General features: G+C 40.7%; 1 protein-coding gene and 1 pseudogene across 2 annotated transcripts in view; one reads left to right on the top strand and one right to left on the bottom strand.

Moving 5' to 3' along the window:
* Positions 1–25455, bottom strand: part of SLC45A2 (solute carrier family 45 member 2) — a 39242-nt gene extending 13787 nt beyond the window's left edge. The window contains exons 1-3 of one of the 2 annotated variants that reach the window (XM_025388261.1): positions 24982–25455; positions 23010–23186; positions 4142–4467 (exon numbers count right to left, since the gene is read on the bottom strand). In XM_025388261.1, the coding sequence (XP_025244046.1) occupies positions 4142–4467; positions 23010–23186; positions 24982–25366 (888 nt within the window). In that variant the 5' untranslated portion in view covers positions 25367–25455. The remainder of the gene's footprint in view (positions 1–4141; positions 4468–23009; positions 23187–24981) is intronic. The other variant, XM_025388262.1, reaches the window with a different exon arrangement.
* LOC112626307 lies at positions 10977–12763 on the top strand (annotated as a pseudogene).
* Positions 25456–27119: the final 1664 nt, after the last annotated feature.

The following is a 27119-nucleotide window of genomic DNA, read 5'->3' on the forward strand; positions in this document are numbered from 1 at the left end:
TGGGATAGCTGGATCAAATGGTAGTTCTACTTTCAGTTCTTTTTTTTTTTTTTCTTTTTTTATTGTACTTTAAGTTCTAGGGTACATGTTCACAACGTGCAGGTTTGTTACATATGTATACATGTGCCATGCTGGTGTGCTGCACCCATTAACTCGACATTTACATTAGGTATATCTCCTAATGCTATCCCTCCCCCCTCCCCCCACCCCACAACAGGCCCTGGTGTGTGATGTTCCCCTTCCTGTGTCCAAGTGTTCTCATTGTTCAATTCCCAGGTGAGAACATGCAGTGTTTGGTTTTCTGTTCTTGTGATAGTTTGCTGAGAATGATGGTTTCCAGCTTCATCCATGTCCCTACAAAGGACATGAACTCATCCTTTTTTATGACTGCATAGTATTCCATGGTGTATATGTGCCACATTTTCTTTATCCAGGCTATCATTGATGGGCATTTGGGTTGTTCCAAGTCTTTGCTATTGTGGATAGTGCCACAATAAACATACGTGTGCATGTGTTTTTATAGAGCACTATTTGTAATCCTTTGGGTATATCCCCAGTAATGGGATGGCTGGGTCAAATGGCATTTCTAGTTCTAGATCCTTGAGGAAATGCCACACTGTCCTCCACAATGGCTGAACTAGTTTACAGTCCCACCAGCAGTGTAAAAGTGTTCCTATTTCTCCATATCCTCTCCAGCACCTGTTGTTTCCTGACTTTTTAATGATCGCCATTCTAACTGATGTGAGATGGCCATCAGAGAAATGCAAATCAAAACCACAATGAGATACCTTTCAGTTCTTTACGGAATCACTACACTGTTTTCCATAGTGGTTGTACAAGTTTACATCCCCACCAGCAGTGTAGAAGTGTCCCCTGTTCACTGCATCTAGGCCAACATCTATTTTTTTATTATTGTCATTCTTGTGACATATATATATGTGTGTGTGTATATATATACACATATATATATCTCACAGTTTTTTATTCACTCTTTGATGGGCATTTAGGTTGGTTCCACGTTTTTGCAATTGCGAACTGTGCTGCTGTAAACATGAGTGTGCAAGTATTTTTTATATATATGATGGAATAGTACTCAGCCATAAAAGGAAGGAATTAATGGCATTCACAGTGACCTAGATGAGATTGAAGAATATTATTCTAAGTGAAGTAATAAGTAAATTCAATAAGTAATAAGAAAATAAGAAAATAAGTAAATTCAATAAGTAATAAGAAATTCAAATAAGTCTGCTGTTTACCTAACAGTACTGAAGCAGTGTTAATTTCTTAGTTTTAACAAATGTACATGGTTGTCTATGACGTTAACATAAGAGAGAAGCTGCTAAAGCATAGATAGGAACTCTCTCGACTATCTGCAACTTTTTTGTAAATCTAAAATTATTCAAAAATTAAACTTTGATTAAGAAAACAAAATAACACATAGGCACGCTTTGCTAGGTGACAACTCCATGGGGTAGAACAAGGGCTCTGGTGTTCACTACAGTCTTCTGATGCTCAGCATTGGGTCTGGCAGGGGTAACTAATAACTATTGAATGAATAAAATAATGTACAAGTGAATGAACCATGCACACAGTGCAACCCATTCCAAGAAATCTTATTGTTCACCCAAATACACCCTCCTCTTTATTCCCTGTAGTCAGCAGCCAGATTAATATCAAAAACAAAAAACCAACCAAAAAAAAAACAAAAAGTTAACATCAATGAGTCCTCTGCCCCACTAATTTTGATGGACCTCCATCATTTACTTAATAAACTTTTAGTTCTTATGCTGGCATTCAAAAGCATCCAAAATCTGTCTCCAATTTGCTTTCCTAACTTTAGTTCTAAAGTTACAAACTCTATGATCTATGGTACCACTTATACTTTCTGCAAATATGCTTCACGTTTTTAAAATATTTCTTTTATATCTGTGGCTTTGTTGATGCTCTTCTGTCAGAATTATTTTTCCCCAAAAATATCTATTCAAATCCTAACTATCATTCAAGGGAGAACTCAGGGGTGATCACCTCCATGATGCCTTTCTCCATTTATTTAGGCACAATCCTTCCCTCTTTAAAACTAAAAGCAATTGTTATTATGCCATTTGCGGCCACCTTGGAAATGTGCCATTTGGGTCATCTACTGGAGAAAACACAGTTGATTGACAGCTCCGAATGCTGCCTCTCTGGATCCATTGCTCCTGTTCCTGCCAAGGAACTCTGTTCCTGTACCTGTTCCTGCCAAGGTCACCCTTTTCCTGGCTGTTCCCTGATAGTGACTAAGCAAGACGGGGGGTATTAGTGCTAGCTTGTTCCTACAAGAGTTGGGACTCCTCTAAGGAGCAACTTTGGCTGGAGGACTCCCATTTGGCCTGGGTGAAGCTTTCTTGGAACTTCACTGCATCTGAGAGGCTTCCTACCCTATCCTTTTTCCTTTCCTTTCTCCTTTCACAGGTGTTTGACTTGCATCAAGATAAGAAGACTTTCCCTTCCTATTTCTACTTTCTCCACTTTATCTCTCATGCTGTTTTCTCCAATGAATCTCTTACATGTCAAATCCTATCTTGGTGCCTTTTTAAAAGATCTGAACTGATACATTGTTTCTATAGCATTTACCATGTTCTATCATGGATTATGAGTCATGATATAAACGACTTATGCCACCTGTTAGGCTGTAAATTCCTGCACACATAGACTGGACATTTGTCAGTTTTATGGTCCCCAAATATCTAGTACAGCGCTTTGCACATACTCAGTACCCCAAGCTGTTTGTTAAATGAATAATGATTATAATGTGTTGATATACTTATGTGAAGTTTGAAAAAGTCTCTTTGCATGCTTTATCTTAGTTGAACATCCTAACAATCCTAGAAAATAGACTGGCCAAGCCAACAAGAGAAGCTGACCTCACAGGAAGGTGAGATTTACTGAGCTTGTCTGAAAGTTGTTGGAGTCCAGATTTGTGTCCCCTGTTTGTGTTTAAAGCACTCAGTGTTCTGTCAGGGTCATAATAACAAGACCTAAACCCAACAGCTTACTATGTGGTAGCAAACACTCTAAGTAACTTTACATGGATTAGCCCCTGTGACCTGCCCAAAACCCTTGTAGGTAGATGGAATCATTTTCTCATTTAACAGAAATGTAAATGCCCAAAGTCATGCAATCCAGAGATGGTATAGCCAGGATTTAAGCACTGCGCTCTTTATCTTTAGGTTCCCCTATAGCAAGTAGTTATTTGTGATTCATTGAATGAATAACACAGGTCAGCAGCTAGAGGAACCAAGATTTGAACTTAAGTCTTCTACAACCTTTTGTCAATCAAGGAATCCTTTGTTCTATATCCCTGAGGTTTTAGCATTCAATTTTAGCTTGAAGGTAAATGCAATTACTTCCTCTGTGTTGTCCAATAGAACTTTCTACAATGATGAGAATGTCTTACATCTGCACCATCCTATATTTTAGCTATAAGCCTATGGGGCCTTTGAACATTTGAAACGTAGCTAAAGTAACTGAAGAAATGAAGTTCTAATTTTATTTTTATTTTAATTTAAATAGTCCCATGAGATTATTAGCTACTATATTGCTCAGCTTCATTCTAGTCTCTTCTCTGATCATTTCATCTGAACGTGGTCTCATTTCTTTGGCAGTTAGTTGAGTTTTATTTCAGATTTTAAGCAGATGAATTCACTGTGCAGTTCACTGAAAATGAACTAAAATATCCAGTCAACTCATGACAGGTAAATTCAATATGCCCAACTCAGTCACCAACCCAAGGATGCTACCATTTGGAGGAAAAAAATTCTAATTTATGATCCTAATCTAAGAGGCTATTTCTTCTGGCCTAAGGATGATTTTAGCCTTCTCTTGTGGCCTAACCTTTCTCAACTGGCTTCATCTTCCTTGCTTGGATGCCCTGAGAGGAGTAAGAGATAGGATGACCAGAGGAAAATGCAGACATTTTTCTTTGACATGTAAAATTTTAATTCCAAGGGATGATAGCTACTGGGGATTTGGGAATTCAGTTAGACTCCACGAAACTCTTCACATCAAACAAACACACAAAACAAAGAATTTTTTTAAAAAAGAAGAGAACAAAGAGCAAGAATATTTTTCCCATGTAAAGAAAAAAATGTTGCATCTTTACCTGTTCAGCATGATTTTTGTTTTTTGCTCCCTGCATTGCCAGCTCTGGATTTACATAACCATTTTTAACTTTCTCGATAGAACCATACTCGTACATTCCATCTGATGACAATGGAGGGTCCTGAGGGGTTTGCTGTGGGGGAATGCCCTTTGCAACATCTGTAAGTGGGGCTTCAGAGATACTGCACAGATGAACAATAAAACACAAAGTGAGCACCAACGCAGAGAAGAAGAACATGACCTGGAATTCTGTACCCAGCAGTCTTCCCAGTTCCAGATGGGCCCAGTCTATAGCACCCGAAAGGTAACCCAGGGCACCTCCGAAACCTGGAAAGCAAGAAAAGCTGTGTTAGCATATTTAGCAAATTATTGTTCATTTTCCTCATGCATAGACACTCCCCTTCAGTGGGAAAACTCCCTGAAGACAGCAGAGGCAGCCTGGAGATGATTGGAAAAGCAATACAGCAAGAGGCTGAAAAACACGCACCCAGGCAATTGATTCAAGTTTTGGCTCTAGCATTTACTTGCTGAGACCTTGGGCTTCCTCACCCAGAACATGGAGGTAATAGTAGAAGAGTAACCTACCCGTAGGGTCATGGTTTGAAAATAGAAAGTGTTCAGGATGGGGCCAGACACATAGCAAGGACTTACTAAGTATTGCTACCATCAGAGATACTGTGACCTTTCCAAAGTGCATTCTCTAGACTGTTTTTGAACTTAAATTTCTCACCAGAAAAAGCCCCAAAGAAAACCAATTTATGGCAGCAATAAAATTAAATGACTTGTAGTTTCTCTATTATTAAGCTTCCTGGGATGACGAAAGCTTGCAAAGTTCAAACACCCTCAAAAGCTGTCTTTCTTCCTCTATTAGAAGCTAAAGGTACTTGTTCCCAGTTGATAGCTGGGAACAGGAAATAATGAGAACAAAAGTTTACACACGAATTTTTAAAACTCCTATTCTCATTTCACAGGACTCCAACCTGAGGTCTTTTTGGTGCTTGTTTTATCTTCTCAGGCTTAAACATAGTGTCACTTGAGGGATACTGAGGAAAGGCTCCTCAAAATCTATCCCACCCTAATTATCTGATATTTAAAATCCAATTATTAGTTATTCCTTTTTTGAGTTTCTGTTTTAAAATACACGTGTTCCTGGTATGGGCAAGAAATTACTCAGCACCAAAGTAGTAACTGTTCCTCAGATGTTCCTTCTGGTGCAGACATTAGTGACTTCTGATAAAGGTGGGAAGATAGCATGGTGGGGGAGGGGACAGTGGACATACTACAGGATGTCAAGGGAATTAAAGAGTTGAGTGCCAGACATATCCTCTACATATGTCACAAACTTATGTAGGGCTGATCCTCCTGTCAAAATTCTTTAAACATCAAACTCCCATCATGCCTACCAACCACAATTTATCTAGCTGAACAGATCAGCTTTCATTTTTGTTTTTGATTTTTTTGTGTGTGTGTATGAGTGAAGTCTCTATTTTATTTCTCAGATAAGTACAATATCTTCACAAGCTAGGGAATCAAGGAAGAAAACAGAACTAAAGGAGTTCCTCTCTAATCCTAAACATCTAAAGTTACATAAACCCTGACCTCAAGAACACAAACCTGAATGCCAAGTACCATGAATCCTAGTTTGTTCAAATTAGTGAAAGAGTAGACGATTTTGGTCACTTCATATTCTGATTAGTTTCAATTTAACATAGAGACTATTTATGGAGGATCAACAATCTAATCATTGCATTCCAAAAATAAATCATCCTTAGCATGTCCTGAATGCTGACGTGTTTTAAGGCAGAATTATAAGAAATTGTGGCCCATGGGGCACAGTGAAGTAAGACATATAGTCTCTGGAATCAAGAAATTTACGGTCTAGTTATGTGTGATGAGCATATACATAAACAGAAAATTGACAGATGACGGTGAAGTGCCCAGAATTTGAGAGAAAAAGAAGGTCCTGAAACAGCCATAGTCTATGACTGATTCAGAAGAATGTTCTGGGATTTGCGGTGCCTCTGGTTATTATTAGACAATGACTATTCAATTGTGGAGATGCAGAAGGTATCAGAAGTCATGCATCAAGCCAGGCAATCAACCAATAAGAATGTATTAAGTCTGCTCCCAACCCATTATGACAACAAAAATGTCTCTAGATATTGCCAAATATCTCTGAGGGAAGGAGGTTGAAAAGTGGCCCTTAGTTTAGAACCCCTGACCTAAGTCAACCCTATGACAGACACATTCCTTTTTTGAAACTATCATTTGTAAACAGATCAAGGGTTTCATATTGCCATTCAATTCTCTTATCACTTATGCCTCTATCTTTCAAATTTTTGTTCAGCTGAGCATTACTGGTTGCCTCAGTTGGAAGAATGTAGAGCAGAAGACCCTGCTCATTTGAAAGAATTGATATGTGAAATAAATCCTCCACTGTGTAATGGAATGGTAGTTTTATTTTATGGAAAAAAAATAAGGATACGCATATAATGATGGATTTATATTAGAGGTTAATTTGGACAATTGAGTCCTACAATTGGGAAGTTTCCTGATGCAGTTGCATGTCTACTGGTTTAGTTTAGTTCAATAAACATGCATCAAGCACTAAATATATGTAAATGACTCTACTAACTTCAGGGGATATAAACATAAACAAGACACAGTTTCCCATTTTTCCCCAGAAGGTGGTTTCAAGTGGGAGAAGCAGATGATGGGAGAAGCTACTTTCAAAATGGTAATAAATGATAAGCTAGAACTCAGAGCTGCGTACTCAGAGTACAAAGGAGTTTCGAAGAGTCGATTATTGGTGCTAGTTAATGGTATCAAAGTAATGTCGATTATTAGTAAATCTGACAGGATTTCTCTTCATTAGCAATGAAGGTTATAAGAGTTCAATATATCAATGAATTAAAAAATTTTGGAGGTAAAAGGAGATTGGAAGAATTAGATCAGAAAGCTATGAGTTCTAGTGGCTCTGTGATGGAAGACCACACAGAGGGAAGAAGGGATTTGGAATCGTGCCTGATTTCCATTCCCATCTTTGTGCTTTCTAGTCACATGCTCTTGGGCACTTCTCTGAGAAACGAGGGTGGTGCTGCCTCTCCTCTGAATTTAGTGAGGATTAATGCAAATAATCCATGTCAAGCCCTAGTACATACCATGGCAGAACCAGGTCCCAAACTGAGCTCCCTGCTGACTTCCTACAGTAACCCTAATTCCAGAGCCTCCCCTAGAAGCAGGAGAAGATACCTACTGCACTGAACTGGCTGAAGACAGCCTGCCTGGAGCTTGCTGAAAAGACTTAGTCATTTTAGGCCCGGTGATTAGAACTAGTGGATCATTCTGAGGGCTGAGACCTGGGCTTACCCCTGACCCTATTGTGGCATGTGGAAAGTATCAAGAAAGTAAAATATATCTCAAACATGGAAAGTGTAAAAATTGCAACTGCTTGATTTTTAAAGTATTCCCCTAGAGCAGCCTTCTTAAACTTTAATGCATCACTCTTTGAGTGGCCAGGTGACAGCAGTTTCCAACTAGTTTCCTTTCTTGAGAAATGGTACTTTGTTGTCACAGGATATTTGACCCACAGTTCATAACTGATAAAGCACAGTAATCTGTAGTCCTGTAAAAGTAAGGTAGTTTGCAGATATGAATAGGGTTTTTGTAGCCTGGTAGGGAAATTACTCCAAAAGTATTACAGAGGGGTTATACTTTTATTGTCTTGTAGAAGATTAACCAGGTTCATATTTAGTCTAACATTTTTTATTTTGCTAGTCACACACACACACAAACACATACACACACATATTTCCTGCAAGAACCAACTCTTCTTATATCTTCCCCATTGGTTCTTTTATTAATATGTTAATTTAAAACCTTGACATATGCTATAACTTAGAGAATTATTAGCACTCTCTTATCTTAGGGAAGGAGGTAAAAAAAAAAAAAATACAGGAAAATCTGTCTTATTTGTCCCAAAGCTACTGTTTTGAAGTACTTGTAGCTGCAAGTTACAATAGTACAACAGGACATGCCAGGAAAGCAAAGTGGGCCACTGGGGAATTATCCTAACCGAATATTAAAACAACGGAAAAAAATATTTAAACTTTATCTATTTGCTGCCTCAGATATGATGAGGGCCAGTAGAGGGCTGTAGGAATTCATTAAAGGCCTTTCTTTTGCTTCTTCTGCTTAAACCAAGGGTTTTATCTTCAAAGACAATCTCCCCAACAAAACCTAATTGTCTGTGCTATGATAAAGGCTGATAGTTTTACCATTTTACCACCTCCCACACCTACATCCAGACTGTATTTACCTCTGCTACCAAAATCAGCCTCTTTGAGGCCCCTGGAATCCATCACCAGGCTATTGGGCAAGCCATAAGCCAGAGCGTTTGGAGGACATCTGCTGCCACATTAGACAACGAGCTTTTACAAAGAAGGGCCGGAAGTTGTCCAGCTGGCTCCTTCCTCACAAAGCCAGGCTGTGTTGTCAAACTCAGGAGAATAAATGGCTTTAGAAGACAGATGTCATATTTCATAACTAATGATGCAACTTGAACAATGGCACATCCTGGAAGAAGTCCAAATACATAGAAATATGTAAAAAATTTTCTTTAGTCCACAACTATGATAGGTAAAATGGGAAACTGGGAAACTGTCAGTACCAAGAAATCTAAAGGACGAAAGGAAACTCAAAAGAGTCCATCTAGATCAAACTCTGCACCTACCATCTGCCTGTAACTGCCTGCAGGCATCAGTGTGTGGCTTAGCAAGCTCAGCACCAGGGCTGGCACAGCTCAAGTCGTGAGAGCTAGTTATGTGCTGTTTGCTATTTCCCTCTGAAGGAGGACAGACTACAGAACTCCCATCTTCCCATGGGGTTCATGAGAAAGTCGTTCTGATTCTTTTCTACATGTTGAAAAAAATAGCAGTGAAAGTATCAGATTAGGTTCATCCTTCGTACCTATTCCCAGCAGGTACATACTAAATCCTGGACAGTTAACATAAGTACCAGCTACTCTCTCTCTCTCTCTCTCTCTCTCTCTCTCTCTCTCTCTCTGTGTGTGTGTGTGTGTGTGTGTGTTGTCCTTGACCCATTTGTTTATCAATAGAAATTGTTGGAGCACCTACCTTCACCAGGAACTGTGCTAGACACTTGAGATACATCAATGAGCAAGACAGACATGACCTCTGCCCTCTTGGAGGCTGAGTACAGGAAAATCAGTCAAAATGATACATGTGTTGTGTTCCCAATGAAAAGAAAAAAAATTAAAACTAAAAAAATTTTAAAATTAAAATTAAAAAAAAAAAATGATACCTATGCTCTGGTCAAAGACAAGAGCTTGACCAGACAAGCTGATCTGATATTTCTTTAAGTTTACAAAGCAACTTTTCTCTTCAAAGATGCTAAGATAATATGTTTAAAATATTGTTCACTGTTTCCATCCCCCTGCCTCTAAACCTGGTTCCCTTTCTCTCATTGGGCCCTTCCTTCACATTTAAGCTGGGCCAGGATGCCTCATTGCTTTGAGGACAGGATGTAACAGTACAGAGCAGAGAAACAAGAATGGTTTGTCTTGCTTCTGAGTTCCAAAAGTCCTTAGGCTGCAAAGGCATAGAGAGTAGATTCATTAGGAAATGTGCTTTAAGCACCAGGCTTCCCAGGCTAGACAGAGAATTCATGATGGGTGCACACATATTGGTAAATCCCTTAGGCAGTGTTGGTCTTGCTGCCTGCTTGACGGGCCTAGCTAGAGTTGGAGCCTTCCCCTGGAAAGCTTGGGGGATCCAAGAGCAGAGAAGATAGGTGCCTCATTTCCTGGTCAGACCCCATGGAAGCATTAAGAACTAGAGGGAGAAAAGGCTGTGCAGGAGGTCAGGCATTAATTGGTCTCGTTCTGGAACCATTTATGGCTGTCTTGAGCTTTCTTAAAGTCTACAGAACTAATATTTCCAGTTCTGAGTTATAATGGCTCAGCACACTGTGAAGTATTTTGCAAAATGCTTTAACTCCTCCTAGTGGTGACCAGGGAGCATGGAGCACAAATGCTAAAATGAAAAAGCTCAGGACTAGAAGTCATCAGTTGAGTCAGGCAGCTCCTGTGAGCCACAGCAAATCTTCTCGGTCCCCACCTGACTCCCTTGCTCCAGCAGCTGCTGCAGTGACCAAATCTAAGCCAGCTCTGGCCAGCTTTGCACTGGACAAATGCATCTAGATGGTGCCTAACCTGAGGGAAGACAGAAACAGCTGGGGTTCAGGACTTACAAAACCCATGGTACCACCCTTAGTCAGTCAGTACAGACTGGATTAATCTTCCCTCATTCATCCCCTACATGGAGAGTTCTTTGGTGCCCTTCCTAAGCCTTCTCAGAGCCAGCTCTGTAATGCTTATTGTTTGGCTTGTTCCTCTCCACCATTTCCTTACTCTTGCTCTCTAGAATCCCTTCCCAAATAAACCATCTGTATACAAACCTCTGGGGTTCAACTTTTAGAGGAATCCAGACTAACTCATGAACCACATCTTTGGTTAGCTGGTTGGTTGGCTGGCTTGTTGGTTGGTTGGTTGGTTGATTTTGCCCCTAGTCTATTACTAACCAGCTGTGTGACCTTGGGTTAGACACTTTACCTCTCAACAACACAGCTTAATCATTGATAAAATGAGAATGTTAAAATTGAATATCCATCCCACCAATAGTTTTTGACCGCCTTCTATATTTCAAGCACTATTCAAGATAGTGGTCAATGAACAGGAAACACAATGTTCTCGTACTTGAGGAGCTTATATGATGGTTAGAGAGACAGACACAAACAATAAAGAAATGGCGCTTCTCATCATGGCAGACCCTAGAGATAAGATGTTTCAGGACTACTGCAAGAAGCTGCCAGAGTGCATGGAGATGGATGGCCATCTTAAGGAGCTAAGGGAACAATTCAAAGAATTTACCAAGCCATATGAAAAGCCTGAAAATGATCTGAAGGCCCTAAAAAGTGTTGGGCAGATTGTGAGTAATGTGCTTAAACAATTAACAGAAGAACAATTCATTGTTAAAGCTGTAGAGGGACCAAGACATGTTGAGAGTTGTTGTCGACAGCTTCACAAAAGTAGCTGAAGCCAGGAACAAGAGTTGCTTTGGATAGGACTACACTAACTATCATGAGATATTTACCAAGAGAGGTGGAGCCACTGATTTATAACCTGTCTCATGAGGATCCTGGGATGTTTCTTATTCTGAGATTGGAGGGCTATCAGAATAGATGCAGGAATTGAGGGGTTACCACTTAAAAACCCAGTTATTCCAGCATGTAGGAATAATACCTTCAAAAGGCTGTTTGTCATGTGGACCACCATAAACAGGAAAAACACTCTTGGCACACAAGCTGTTGTTAGCCAGCTGAACTGCAATTTTTTTCCTTTTTTTTTTTTTTTTTTTGGAGACAGGGTCTCACTCTATTGTCCAGGCTGGAGTGCAGTACTGCAATCTTGGCTCACTGCAACCTCCACCTCCCCAGCTCAAGTGATCCTCCCACCTCAGCCTCCAGAGTGGCTCAGACCACAGGTGTGCACCACCACGCCCAGCTAATTTTTAATTAATTAATTGATTAATTTTTATTTATTTATTTTGAGACGGAGTCTCATCTGTTGCCCAGGCTGGAGTGCAGTGGCATGATCTTGGTTCACTGTAACCTATGCCTTCTGGGTTCAAGCGATTCTCCTGCCTCAGCCTCCTGAGTAGCTGGGATTACAGGCATGCACCCCCATGCCTGGCTAATTTTCGTATTTTTAGTACAGACAGAATTTCACCACGTTGGCCAGGCTGGTCTCAAACTCCTGACCTCAGGTAATCCACCCACCTTGGCCTCCCAAAGTGCTGGAATTACAGGTGTGAGCCACCGCACCCAGTTTTCCAACTAATTTTTATATCTTCTGTAGAGATGGGGTTTCACCATGGTATCCAGGTCCACCTACCTTGACTTCCCACAGTGTTGGGATTACAGGTGTGAGCCACCATGCCTGGCCAGGACTGCAATTTCTTAAAGGTTGTATCTAGTCCTATTGTAGACAAGTACGCTGGTGAAAGTGCTCATTGGATCAGAGAAATGTTTAATTATGCCAGGGACCATCCACCATGCATCATTTTTATGGATGCAATAGATGCTATTGATTGTTGTCAGTTTTCCAAGGGTACTTCAGCTGACAAAGAGATTCGGATAACTTTTTGGAGTTACTGAATCAAATGGATGGATTTGATACTCTGCATAGAGTTAAAATAATCATGGCTACCAACAAACCAAATACACTGGATCTTGCTTTGCTGCATCCAGGAAGATTAGATCGAAAAAAAAAATACATATTGATTTGCCAAACGAACAAGCAAGGTTACACATATTGAAAATCCATGCAAGTCCCATTACAAAGCATGGTGAAATTGATTATGGAGCAATTGTGAAGTTTTCAGATGACTTTAGTGGAGGAGACCTGAGAAATGTTTGTACTGAAGCAGGTATGTTTGCAATTCATGCTGATCACGGTTTTGCAAAACAGGAAGGCTTCATGAAAGGTTAGAAAGTGGCTGATTCTAAGACGCTAGAGCTTAAATTGGACTATAAACCTGTGTAATTTACTTTTTGATGGCTATATAACAGATGTTGGCTTAATGTGAAAATAAAGTTAAAGAAAATAATATATGTATTGCCAATGATCTCATTAAAAGTGTATGAATAAAAATATGAGTAACATCATACAAGTTAATATAGTAATTCAGTAATCCAACTTTTATGGTTGATATGGAAGAAGTTTGTATGTTTGCTAATATCTCATTTATTGCAGCAGAAGTTACAAAAGAAGAATGTGTTGAAGCTTTTCATATTTGCTAGGTGAGCATTTTATAAGACATTGAAAATGGTTTGAGGTAGTAGGATAAGAAAGCATTTTTTATGACTTATTTTATATCATTTGTTTTCCTCATTCTAAAAAGTTGAATAAGATCTGTTTGATTCAGATCTACAAAAATAAATAAATGAAAAAATAATACCGTGTCAGGTAATGATGGGTACCTCTGTGACGGGAGTCAGGGCTGGGGGTGTGTGTTTGTAATCAGAGTAACAAAGCAAGGAGGCCAAAAGTCAATGGCCGATTGGTACCTGGGAAAGCACTTTCGAGCAGAGGAAAGAGGGAGGACAAAGTCCCCCAGATTCCCGCTTCTCTAATCTGACTTTGAGATTCTTTGAGAGTTGTGTTGATCACATTTGAATGGAAAAGAGATGGCAATTTGGAGACTCTATCACCCTAAATTGCATAAATCACCCTTATTATCCACAAGCTGAAATCCCTGTATCCTTGGTTTCTGCCCTGGCCACATCCTTTCCAAGTTGCCCGAATGAGGAGATGTGAAACTCTACCATGGGTGGAACTTCAAAGGTTTTGTTTGATGAAACAAAACCACTCATCTAGAGATGATTCATAAATGAGAAAAGATTAAAACAGTCTCACACATGAAATGGCTCCTTTTCACTGTGTAAAAGGTTTAGTCAAAGAGTCCCATGTTTCAATTTCATTTTTAAGACTCTTTTCTTAGCCCTTAATCATTTGCTATTTAGAGCATTTGTTGCATGTTCACATTTTTTCTGCATACTTTGAAGTATTAAAAAACAAAAGTTAAAAGAAGCTGATACCTGACAAGTTACCCATTCTTTTTCCAAAGATGTAGTGGGGCAAGTTTCTCACTGAGTCATTACAAATAAAATGTTTGCAGCCGTAGTGGAGATAGTGGAAATCAAGTGAATATAAACATTTGGTGTTTCATCTCTTTAGGAACCCTCTTTAAACCTTTTAGAGGGTTCCTTGTGCTGTGCCTGTGACCCTTGCAAGGCAGTTAATAACTGACATGGTGTAGAGATTTGCAAGCCTGTGAATGAACGAAAGTTCAGAAATGCTGAGGCTACTCTGCAGTGAATAGGAGGAACCAGGAACTGAACAGGGCTGGCCTTTCCTGTCATGCCTGATCCCAGCCTCCCACCATGCAAGAAAGCCCACTGCTAAGAACAGTAAAGTCTTGGGTTCAAGCAGCAGAAATATGCTTGGTTAGACTCCCTGGGTATAAAAGAATTTCCAGCCTTCCCTGGTGAGTACCACTCTGTTAGCTCACTGGATTCCACAGCCTCAGGGGCACCCAGCAGTGAAGGATCTGTGTGGTGAGAAGATGCGGGTGGACCCACCAAACCTACCATGGCCACCACATATGCCAGGGATGGAGGAGGGTAGAGTTGCCTTTAAATATGAAAGACAGAAGCTAAAGGAATTAAATGTCTCCCTAGGAGCCAGTACAGTCTTTTCTCTAGAAAATCTCAAAAAATGTCAGAAATATGCTGGGAAATATTTTGGTAATGAACCCTTGGACGCTTATTTATGAAGCATTTGGAAATGCTGGGCCAGAACTACAGTCCTGAAACAAACAAAAAGAATTTCAATTTACTGGGATGATTGGATTCCTTGGGTGAATAATATTTTGCTGTTGATGAAAAATCAAAATGGGCCCTGACACTGAACATGCCTTTGCCAGAAAATGTTTGTTTCAAGCGGAATGCTGTACTTATCTCTTTGCCAAGGGCATGTAAATTCAGAAAGTTTGGCGTGTATGCAAAGACAGGGCAGAGTGACAAGGCCCTGCTTGTTATTTTCACTCATCTTTTAATGCAGTTTTTCGTTCAGAGTGAGGATATCACAGTGGGGTCACATATCCCACATTTGACTCATCAGAATTCAACTATTCACACTTTGAACACAGGGAGGAAGAGAGAGATTACAAGAAAGACAAGAGTAACATTTTAAATAGTATGGGTAATTCTATTAATTTCAGGAGTAAACATTAAAGGAGAGATAAATCTGCATATATATATATGCAGGTTTGTACACACAAAACAAAGCATATTGTATTTTAGGAGTAATCTGAGAGATATTTACGAATAACATCGACGGTCACTGTCACTGAGTCAGGGACTTTAGAATCAGCCTTAAACAAAGTGAGAGACTCCATGCACTGTCCTACAAGAGGAAGATGTTTTAAGTTGTTTTTCTAGTCGGGGAAAGAAGTTGCTTTGAGCCATCCACACAACCTCAGCTGTTCCCGTATGACCAAAGACATGCACTGGCTGAGGTTTGGGCTTCAGTGCTGGTTATGAGACAAAGGAACGTAATTAAATGAGCATATTTGTCTAATTGGTGCAATTTGTTGTGTCATGTAAAACCATGAATTATAAACAGGGTTATGTAACCCTGGGGTCTCCTTTTACACAATTAACATATTTAAGTTCCTGCTAACCGCAAGGCAATGAACTAGAAGCCATGGGGAATTTGCAGGTAAACCCTCATGGGGGAGTTTACGAATCTTGTAGGAGGGGGAGATAAATACATTGTAAATTACAATACAGGGGAGAGAGTGAACAAATGTGCAGATCAGGTAAAACTGTGAGAAGTGAAGTATATCACTTCAAAATATAATTATCCTTTCATTATTTACTCATATATGGGACTTTAAAACCTCTGATTCATTTTCTTATAATAGTCTTGGTCTTTAATTATTCTTATTAAGCTAACATTCAACTGTGTTTGTATTTTATGTGATAGGTACCAGCTTTGACTATTCAATAGTAATTACTCCTTCCTTCTTGCTAATAGAACCTCAATGTGGTTTAGGGAGATACATGACCAACTCCCCGCAAAACCCTCACTTTTCAACCTCTTTAGGCCACTGAATGCTCACAGAACCCAATTCTGCCTAATGAGAAACAAGCAGAACTGTGGGGGAGGGGAGGTTTCTAGGGCAGATTTGCTTTCTTCATTTAAAGAGCTAATGTAGGCTCTTTCCCCTTCCCCATTCCTTCTCCCTGACCCTCCTCTCTGCTCCTCCTGTCTTTAAACGAACAAGAACTATGGACTCGCATCAACTGTCTTGTATCCAGGAGGCAACATATCCATAAAGCAGCCAAGGAAACATGAAATTGTTGGCTCTGACATCTAACAGCTGACTGAAAGCCAGCAGACACCTGCTTCCAGACTTTTTGTTACATAAGAAAAATAAGCCTCTGTCTTTAAGCCACTGTTTTGTTGGCTTTAGTGACTTGCGACCAACCCCTTCCTAATCATTCTATTCCTTAAGCATATACCAAGTGCTGATAGGGAAGGGGGCAAGAACACGGGGAAGGGCTGAAGGAAATCAACCTGGATTTTAGGGTGGCAGTACCAGTCCCCCCAAAAGATCGTTAAAGTGCACATAACATTGTCTCTCATTCACACATCCCTTATCCTTTCACTCATTCACATGTATGTTACCGCTGGATAGTCCCCTTCCCTCAAGAAGTTTATGGTGTAATGAGTGTGACTAGAAATGTATTCAAATAACTAACATGGAAGGTGGAAAATGGCAAAGGCCAAGAAAGAGACTATAAGAAAGTAGCCCTTTGGAGCTGAGCTGTTTATTTAAGCTGGGAGGTGGTAAAATGTTTTCCTCAGGGTGTGAGCCAAATTTCCCTTTGCCACCAACTGCCCCTCCCTCCAAGGATGGGGTGGAGGTCGGAGGGGTGAGGGAGGTGGGAGAGATTTTCTTCTCCTCCCTGCAGGAAGATCTTAAAAGGAGCATTCTGCATGAGAACCTGAGAACAGCTAGATTGGAACACAATACTCCAGTTCCATAACTGCTCTTATGAACATAAAAAGACCTTTTGTGTTTTTCTTGTTTATTTCAAAATTCTAGAATATCTTCATTATGCAAAGAAGGAAAAGAAAAGGGATTGGGGAGGAGGGAAGGGAGAGAAAAGCACGTGTGCTCCCTCTACATCCCATCCAAGCTTCAGGAGCTGGACTCAGTGGCAACAAGGGTAAAAGTGAAAGGGCTCAATTATGGACTCAATTGTGTCCCTCTACTCCCCAGATTCCTGTGTTGATGCCCTAACCCTCAATGGGACTGAATTTGTAGACAAGGCCTTTAAAGAGGTAATTAAGGTTAAATGAGATCGTAAGGGTGGAGCCCTAATTCAAATCCAATAGGACTGATGTTCACGTAAGAATAGGAAGAGACAGTGAGGGTGCAGGTGCACAGAAGAAAGGCCATGTGAGGACACAGCAAGAAGGAGGCTGTCTGCCAGCCAGGAAGAGAGGCCCAACCAGAAACCAAGCCTGACAGCTCTTGATCTTGGATTTCCATACTCCAGAACTGTAAGAAAATGAATTTCTGTTGTTTAAGCCACCCAGTCAGTGATATTCTGGCATGGCAGCCCAAACAGACCATAAAGGCCCCAGGAGGAGATGAAAATTCATGATGTATGTGTGATCAACTGCAGCCTCAATGGTCTCTCCCTGATGGAGTTATCTACCTCACTGGCACCTTTATGTTCATCTACTTAATAAACTTTTGTGCTTTGATTATTTTGTGGATCTAGTCCCTGACCAAGTTAGAAATTAAGTATACCTGCAATTTGGAAGAGAATGAGGGCCTTTGTTCCTAGAAAATGAGTGAGCATTTCCAAGGAGATCTCCACAGGTAGAAAAGGGGAAAGAAACCTTCAGTGTGAGCAAAGATCCAGAACCTGAAGAAGGAAGGGCTGGCTCCTTCATTTGTACCATTGGTATTTATTTTGAACACCTACAATATGCCAGGCAGGGGTAGAGGAGTGAGGGATGCAGGGAATAAAACCGACCTGCCTGCTGCTCCTTGGAACATGATGAAAAAGTATTCAGAGCACAGAGAATGTGGAAAGAGTAATGGGAAGTAAAGCTTGGAGAGTAGGATGGGAACAGATTGTGGCAGCTTTGAACCTCTGTCTAGGAAAATATTATTCACCCAGGAGGCAAATAAGGAGCCATTGCAGCTCATCAAGCAGGAAAGTGTCCTGGTCATGTTTGGCTTTTAAAAATATGAATCTGGAAGCTATCAGTTGGCTCAATTGGAGTGGGAAGAAACTGGAGACTAGAGAACAGTTAAAGGATGAGTACTGCAAACCAATAATAAAATTCTAAGGCCTCCAACTGACTGAGTGGACACCCCTTCTTGGCCAAGGGGATCCCAAAGAAACCTGAAAACCTAGTTCAGGCCATGATGGGAAGGGAGGTATTGGACGTACCCTGTTATAACCCCTCCCTTTGGAGTTTAGACACAACTAACCAGCATTAACATTAAAACAGAGATCATAAGACTGCCATACAAAACAGACTCTTTGTAGCAATAGGATGCCAAATTCCAACCTGACTCTGGTATACCATAACATGACAGATAACAAACCCTAAAGAAAATTAATGTGTTTTACCCAAAATATATTTATTTGATATATTTTTGAATGCCCCTGTAAAGCCATCTTTTGTGGAGGAAATTTTTTTCCTGTAGAGAACCTCTTTCCCTTAATAGTTTGGTTTTTTTTTTTTTTTTTTTTTTTTTTTTTTTTAGAGAGCCTGACACCTTCTAAGACTCCAAAAGAGACATTTACCATCTCTTCTCTCTGAAACTTGCTATCTGGAGACTTCATCTACATAACAAGAACCTTGGTTTCCACAATCCTTCTTAACTCAAGCATTTCTTTCTGTTGACTTCAACTCTTTAGGCAAAGCTTAACTCTTTGAATCAATTGCCAATTGAAAAAGTTTTGACTCTACCTATAACCTGTGAGCCCCTCTCCTCAAGATGCCCCACCTTTCTGGGCTGAACCAATGTATTCCTTACGTTTATTGATTTATATTTTTGCCTGTAACTTCTAGCTCCCTAAAATATATAAAACCAAGCTATAACTCTACCAGCTTGGGCAACTGTTCTGAGGACCTCTTGAGGTTGTGTTCCAAGCCATAGTCATTCATATTTGGCTCAGAATAAACTTCTTCAAATATTTTAATTTTTTTCCATCAACAGTACTAAAGCTCAGATGAGATGTAGTAAGAGCCTGAATGAAGGTAACATTAAAATTATTGATGTTTGCTGGCACCATACCATATACTAATATCAACAGAAAATCTCAAATGTTTATTGTCTTAAACTCATAAAAATACTGTTGATGAAAAGAGTCAAACTCTGTAAAATATTTGAAGAGATATATTCTGAGCCAAATATGAAGACCATGGCCTGTGACACAGCTCTAGGAGATCCTGAAACATGTGCCTAAGGCAGTAGGGCTACAGATTGCTTGGTTTTATACATTTTATGGAGACATCAGACATCAATCAGTACATGTAAGATGTACATTGGTTTGGTCTGGAAAGATAGGACAAATCAAAGTGGGGACTCCCAGGTCATAGGAAGATTCAAAGATTTCCTTATTGGCAATTGGTTGACAGAGTTTATCTATAGACTTGGAAGCAATAGAAGAGAGTGTCTGGGTTAAAATAAGGGGTTGTGGAAACCAAGGTTCTTATTATACGGATGAAGACTCCATGTCACAGGCTTCAGAGAGAATAGATTGTAAATGTTTCTCATCAGACTTAAAAAGGTGTCAGACACTTTAGTTAATTCTATCCTAAATCAGGAAAATAACTGGAAAGGGAAGAGTGAGGAGTACAGAAGGTAGATTTTCCCCACAAGAGACAGCTTTGCAGGGCCATTTAAAAATATATCAAAGAAATGTACTTTGGGGTGTGGGGAAAAGAAAGAGAGATCAGCCTGTTACTGTGTCTATATAGAAAGAAGTAGACATAAGAGACTCCATTTTGTTCTGTATTTAAGATGCTGTTAATCTGTGACCCTACCCCCAACCTTGTCCTTGCAAGAGACATGTGCTGTGGTGACTCAAGGTTTAAAGGATTTTGGGCTGTGCAGGGTGTGCTTTGTTAAACAAGTGCCTGGAGGCAGCTTGCTGGTTGCGCAATGTTGCTCTTTATGCACTAAAAAGGTTTATGGAGATGTTTACATATGCATATCAAGGCACAGCACTTTTCCTTAAACTTATTCATGTCACAGAGAACTTTATTCATATGTGTTACTGCTGACTTTCTCCCTATAATGATCCTATTATCCTGCCACTTCCTTTTCTTTAAGATGGTAAAGATAATTATCAATAAATACTAAGGGAACTCAGAGACCAGTGCCGGCGTGGGTCCTCTGTATGCTGAGCGCCAGTCCCCTGGGCCCACTTTCTCTTTCTCTATACTTTGTCTCTGTGTCTCATTTCTTTTCTCAAGTCTCTCGTTCCACCTAATGAGAAACGCCCACAGGTGTGGAGGGGCAGGCCACCCCTTCATTGGGGTAAAATACTTCTATTTCTTTCAGGGCCCGCTTTGTTGTCATGTTGATACCTAATTGCTACAAACAGTCCGTTTTGTCAGTTTTAAAGTTTCTGCTTTAATGTTAATGCTGATCAACTGTGCTTGAACTCCAAAGGGACAGAGGTATAATGAGGCATGTCCAACCAGCCATTCCCATCATGGCCTAAACTAGTATTTCAGATTTACTTTAGGATGCCCTTGGCCGAGAGGAAGGATCTTTCAGTTAGCTGGGGGTTAGAATTTTAATTCTGGTTTACAATACTATCATGTATTGACCTTGGAAAAGTTTCCCTAACACAGAGTTTTGTTTTCTAATATCAAGGCAACAAAGCATAGGTCTTTTAGCCACATCTAATACAGTTGTAATCTGGGAAGTGGTGGCCACATTGTCCAATGTCCTATAGATCAATAAACTCAATATCCAGTTCAGAAGCCAGAAAGGCTCCTGTGACTTTGTAATTAATTTCAACAAATTATAATAAAACAGAAGGCATTGGCAGATTCAGGTTAGGGAAATGAAGTTGGAATTTATTCTGAGATATTCTGGCTATGGACCATGGGCAAGTGACTTAATCACTGAACCTCCTCCCCTACTCCAATTGGTGGACTTTGGGTAAATATTTAACAACTGGCTCTCCAAGAAAAAAAAGCCATGATTTATAGCTTTGCCAATTTCTAGAGTTTTAATACTCCCATCACGGCCAGTTTCAAGCCAGCAATGTGATGTCAACAAGTTCACTGAATTCCTAAAATTTAACAACTGATTCTCAACAAGCCAGCATGAGCCAGCTCTAGCACACCACTGCTTCCAAGGATCAGCTTCCACATCTGAAAAATGGGAATCACACCACCTCCACATGGCCATTGTCAGGACTGAGATAATGTAAGTGAAAATATCTAATACAAGGTTGTTAGCATACATGGGGTATTTGAGAAATGTTTGTTTAGTATTTACTGAGCACCTACTATGTAGCAGACACTTCCAGAACTGAAGATTCATCAGAGAACAAAACAAGAGGTCTGCTCAGCTAGAATTGATGTTCTAAATGGGAGAGACAACCAGAAAGAAAAAAGAGAAGGAGAGAGAGAGACAGATGATAGAGAAAAAAATAGCCAGTCAGTTAGTCTGGCAGTGATAAGCACTAGAAAGAAAAATCAAACCCAATAAGGATGAGGAGAAAAAGGAGTAGTATGGTAGATAGGGTATGTCAGGTATGGTAGCCAAGAAAGACCTCACTGGTAAGAGACATCTGATGAGAAATCCGAGTGGAATAAAGGCATGACTATGGGATTATATGGGGAAGGGTGTCCCAGGCAGGGCAAGAGCTCATGCCAAACCCTGGGGCAGGTATGATGGGCTGGGCCAACTCCAGAGACAGAAGGAGGCCAGTGGAGTGGGAGAACCTGAGTGAGAAGATACAGGTGGAAAGTGCAATGGGAAGGGAAGAAAAGAGCAAAGGTGAGGCGGGGGAAGTCTCAAGCCCTAGACATGTCTTAGGTGCCTTTAAGCATCTGGAGACATAGTGGGCAGGGGCCAGTGACAGACAGGGCTGCACTCCTGTCCCTCTGCCTTCCCTACACAGAGGAGGATCTACCAACTGTGCTCCAATGGCCTCACTCCTTCATGTTTTCAACTACTCAAATGTTTGCTCAAATGACAAATATTGACTCCAATGGCTTCCACGGGCAGGCAGCAGTCTTAGCTCTAGAGACAGAAACTGTGAGCAAAACTTGAGCTCTTGCTTTTCATGGACCTACCTGGCCATGGAAGAAGACAGAATACATCAAAACATAAATAAATGCATTGGCTGGGCTACGAAGACAATCAAACAAGGTGGGCTGACAGAGTCCCCCTCTTAGATATAAAAATCATCTTGGACCAGGATCCTCCTGTCACCTTATATTTCAATGCCTAGTTCTAGCACAGTACTAACTGGTGCTCTGAGTAGCATTGCTCTAAACAATTGACAAACAGTAACCAAAGTAGGCTGGCAACAGCCCCAAGAGATCAAGAGAGCCCCCATTTTCCTCCTGGCATGAACTTTTTCAAACCACAAGGTTGAGGAAATGCCAACCCTTTATATAACTAAGAAATCTCTAAGACATGGAGCTTTTTGTTTGCTTGGTTTGTTTCTCTTTTTGTTTTTTAAAATGTGGTTCTTAGGACACCTGCCACAAAATCATCGGGGATCTTTATTAAATAAAATACAAATGTCTGGGCCCTGCATCAGACCCACTGAATCAGAATAACTGGAGAAGGACCCCAGGCAACTGTATTTTCAATGACCTCCTAAGGAATGTGGATGCTACACTGCTGATGCTTGAGATCCACTGCTCTAATGCAAATGCGCAATCCACAAGGCTTCTTTTCATTTCAGTTGTAATTGTCTCCACAAAGCATTCTTAAGAAAGCTCTTCTGTAAACTTCCTTTGCAGAAACTGCAGCACCAGTCACAAGCTGACTTTCAGAGAAATGCACGGGGAGACAGGGCCCGCGTGACGGGAGCAGCCCATCAACTGACCCATTCATTCGAAAAACTCCACGTGTAGAGACACTGGATGGCTTTAGTGGAAGCACCTCATTGTCTGGGGAGCTGAAGGAGAGACTTTCTGGAATATTCCCTACCTGTGAAGAGGGCATGGTAGTGGAGACCCTTCTCCTTGTCCTGATGGGAGCAGACATCAAATAAGTAGGCTTTGATGGGCCCATCAATGAAGTCAGCAGCAAAATCAAAGAGAACCACACCTATCATGGTGACACTTACGGCCCAAACCAGCTTCCTCCTTGGGTTAGCAATCAAAGCTAAAAGAAAAATAAACATTGGTCTCCTAAATCCTGTTTTAGAATCATCTGTGTTTTGTAATTTCCACCTAAACTTCTTGCCATGAAATCATCTTCCTTGCTTTTATTTTGCTTTCTTTCCCAAATAAAAATACCTTTTTTACCTTTTTTTTTTTTTTCAGGTTTTAAAAATTATGCAACGAAAGTCCATAAAACACAAATCTATGGAGACAGAAAGTAAATTAGTACTTGCCTAGGGCTGGTGCATAGGAGAAAAGCTGACGTGACTGTTGATGGTAATGGGTTTCTTTTTGGGGTGATGAAAATATTCTAGAATTAGAGAGTGGTGATGGTTGCACAACCTTGTGAATATACTAAAAGGCACTGCATTGTACACTTTTAATTAGTGAAATTTCTGGTGTATAAAATATCTCTTTAAATAAAAAAGTATGCATGCTTATCGCAAACAATTCCGATTATATAAAAAAAGCTGAGGGAGATGCTTCCAATCCCAGCCCCACTGAAGGTCAGGCTTTGAGGCCTCCTTTTACTCACTTCTGCACATGCAGACACAGGTGTACAATGGTAGTTGAATGCAGTGCTTCTCAAAGTTTGGCATGTTGAACTATCACTTGTACGTCTTGTTAAAATACAGATTGCTGGCCCCATTCCCAAGACTCTGATTCAATTCGTGGGCCTGAAGTGGGCCTGAGAAACTGCATGTCTAACAGCCCCTGCTGATGCTGAGGGGCAGGTCAGCGGCCACATCTTTGAACAGCGCTGACGCAGTAACCAACTTTCTTCATATAATTTCAGCTCCTTACAATTTTTAATAGCTGGATTTTCATTCTATGGATACCCTGTAATTCATTTACCCAGTCTCCTATAAAAGATACATTGTTGTTTCTCTTGTTTCAGGTTGTTTTTTAAACTTAAGAATAGCATAGATTATCTACACGTTTTAAAAATTACAGTATAAAATTAAATGAACAATAAGCCTATCCGCCGCTTCTCACCTCCAGTCCTTTCGTAATCCTCCTTACAGTCAACAGCGCTTGCCAGCGTTTTGTTCATTCTCCCAGAAATAGCCTACATTTGTACATTTACGCTTTCTTTGAAGTATGTACAAATGATAATTGATTATCCTGCCTCATAATCATCTATTCTGCTGGCTTGAGAGTTAATGTGTGCTATTTTTAGCGATCCTTTTTGCAGTGCAACTTTATTGTACTACCGTCAACTACTGATTAATTGGTAGCTGATTAATGGCTAGAAAACATGCCTACCCTCAGGTTTGATTTTGTCAGGAATTCGCAATGCCAGAAAGGTCCTCTTGAGCTGATGGGCTTATGCCCTCTGCCTATTAAAATGCTCTACATAAAACTATGAACAGAATTAACTCACTTGGATACACAGGTGATTTATTGTAAATATTTATGGAGCTATTTGGCAGCTGGTCAATTTGATAAGAGTATTAAATAGAGCATAATGGGCTGAAAAAGTAACTCAATTGATAAATATGTAAAAATATTCAATTTGATAAAATAGATACAGATTTGATAAAATAGATACAAATTTAATCCTATTTTTAAATCTTCACCACAATGAAAGATATTTATTTAGATATTTCTAGAAGTAAAGGCTCCCCAACCACAGAATCTGGGCCAAATTTGTCAAAGGGGAAGTTCATTGTAACCTAGGAGAGATCGATTGTGACAAATTTCTAGGAAAGGTCAAACAAATTAATATTCTCCTCCTGCAGAGGTACACACTAGGACACATATCTCTGCCTGCCCACCTTGTGCAGCCGACTTACCTGCTACAACAGTGTCCCCATTGAGGTACAGAGCCATGCCCACGAGCATCATGACTCCCAGGGTGAGGATGTAGGGTCTCCGGCGGCCCCACCTGGACCGGCAGTGGTCGCTGGCCGATCCGACCACGGGCTGCAGCAGGAATCCCAGGATGGGGCTGAGGAACCACACAATGCTGTACAGACTATTGGGCAGACCCACGCTGAGCAGGACTGGGGTCACATACGCTGCCTCCACCGCGTAGCAGAACTCTCGTCCGAACATGGCCATGCTGTGCATAATGAGTCTGCTGGTGGGTCTTTTAGGTGGCTCCACAGAGTCAAAGGGGCCATCATCTGCCAGGGATTTATAGATGTGGCCACCAGCCTGCCCACTGTTGCCACCCATGGCCACTGGGAGAGGAACCTTCCTGCGAGCCCACTACCTCCTGTGTGGTGCTAGGGTCTATGCTTCAAACTGGGTTTGCGGAGCCTGGCTGAGCAACCAACAGAGATGGTCAGGCTGGGGGAGGGGCTCAAATTCTTTCCTGCCTCTAAGATCACAAGTTATGATGAGAGGGAGGGGGTGGTGCTGGAAAGCATGACAGAGATTAGCAGCTGTGAATGAGCCCTCTGGCTCCTTAAGACGTTGGAATGTTTTTCTAAAGGGATCCTCCTTTGTACTGTTCCCTCTCTTTCTTTCTCTCTCTCTCTCTCTCTCTCTCACACACACATACACAATTACACGCGATCACACACGGCTTCTCTCCCTCTCACACACACGTTATTACACGTGATCACACACACGGTTATCTCAGATGGTATTACACATAATCACAAACACGGTTTCTCACACACATTATTGCACATGGTCACACACATGGCTTCTTTCAGACGCTATTACACATGATCACACACATGGCCTCTCTCACACACACATGCTATTACACATGATCACACACATGGCTTCTCTCTTACACACATGCTATTACACATGATCACAGACATGGCCTCTCTCACACACACATGCTATTACACATGATCACACACATGGCCTCTCTCACACACAGGTTATTACACATGATCACACTCATGGCTTCTCTCTTACACACATGCTATTACACATGATCACACGGGCTCTCTCACACACACGTTATTACACATCACACACATGGCTTCTCTCTTACACACATGCTATTACACATGATCACACACGGCTTCTCTCTCACACACATGCTATTACACATGATCACACACGGTTTCTCTCACACACACATTATTACACATGATCACACACATGGCTTCTCACACACATGCTATTACACATGATCACAATATGGCTTCTCACACACACACGTTATTACACATGATCACAGACATGGCTTCTCTCACACACATGCTATTACACATGATCACACACATGGCTTCTCACACACATGCTATTACACATGATCACAATATGGCTTCTCACACACACACGTTATTACACATGATCACAGACATGGCTTCTCTCACACACATGCTATTACACATGATCACACACATGGCTTCTTTCACACATATGCTATTACACATGATCACACATGACCTCTCTCTCACACCCGTTATTACACATGATCACACACATGGCTTCTCACACACATGCTATTACATGATCACACACGGCTTCTCACACACACATGCTATTACACATGATCACACACATGACTTTTCTCACACACACGTCATTACACATGCTCAAACATGGCTTCTCGCTCTTGTACACACGTTATTATACATGATCACACACATGGCTTCTCTCACTATTACACATGATCACACATGGAACTTCTCTCACACATTATTACACATGATCGGACACATGGCTTCTGTCACACACACATGCTATTACACATTATCACACATGGCTTCTCTCTCACACTCATGCTATTACACATGATCAAACACATAGCTTCTCTCTCTCACACCCGTGTTATTACACATCACACAAGGCTTCTCACACACACTTTTTTTACATGATCACAAACATGGTTTCTCTCACGAACACACAATTACACATCACACATGGCTTCTCTCACAGACATGTTATTTTACATGATTACACATGGCTTCTCTCACACATGTTATTACACATGATTACACACATGGCTTCTCTCACACAC

The sequence above is a fragment of the Theropithecus gelada genome, chromosome 6 (genome assembly GCF_003255815.1).
Source record: "Theropithecus gelada isolate Dixy chromosome 6, Tgel_1.0, whole genome shotgun sequence".
NCBI classification, from domain to species: domain Eukaryota; kingdom Metazoa; phylum Chordata; class Mammalia; order Primates; family Cercopithecidae; genus Theropithecus; species Theropithecus gelada.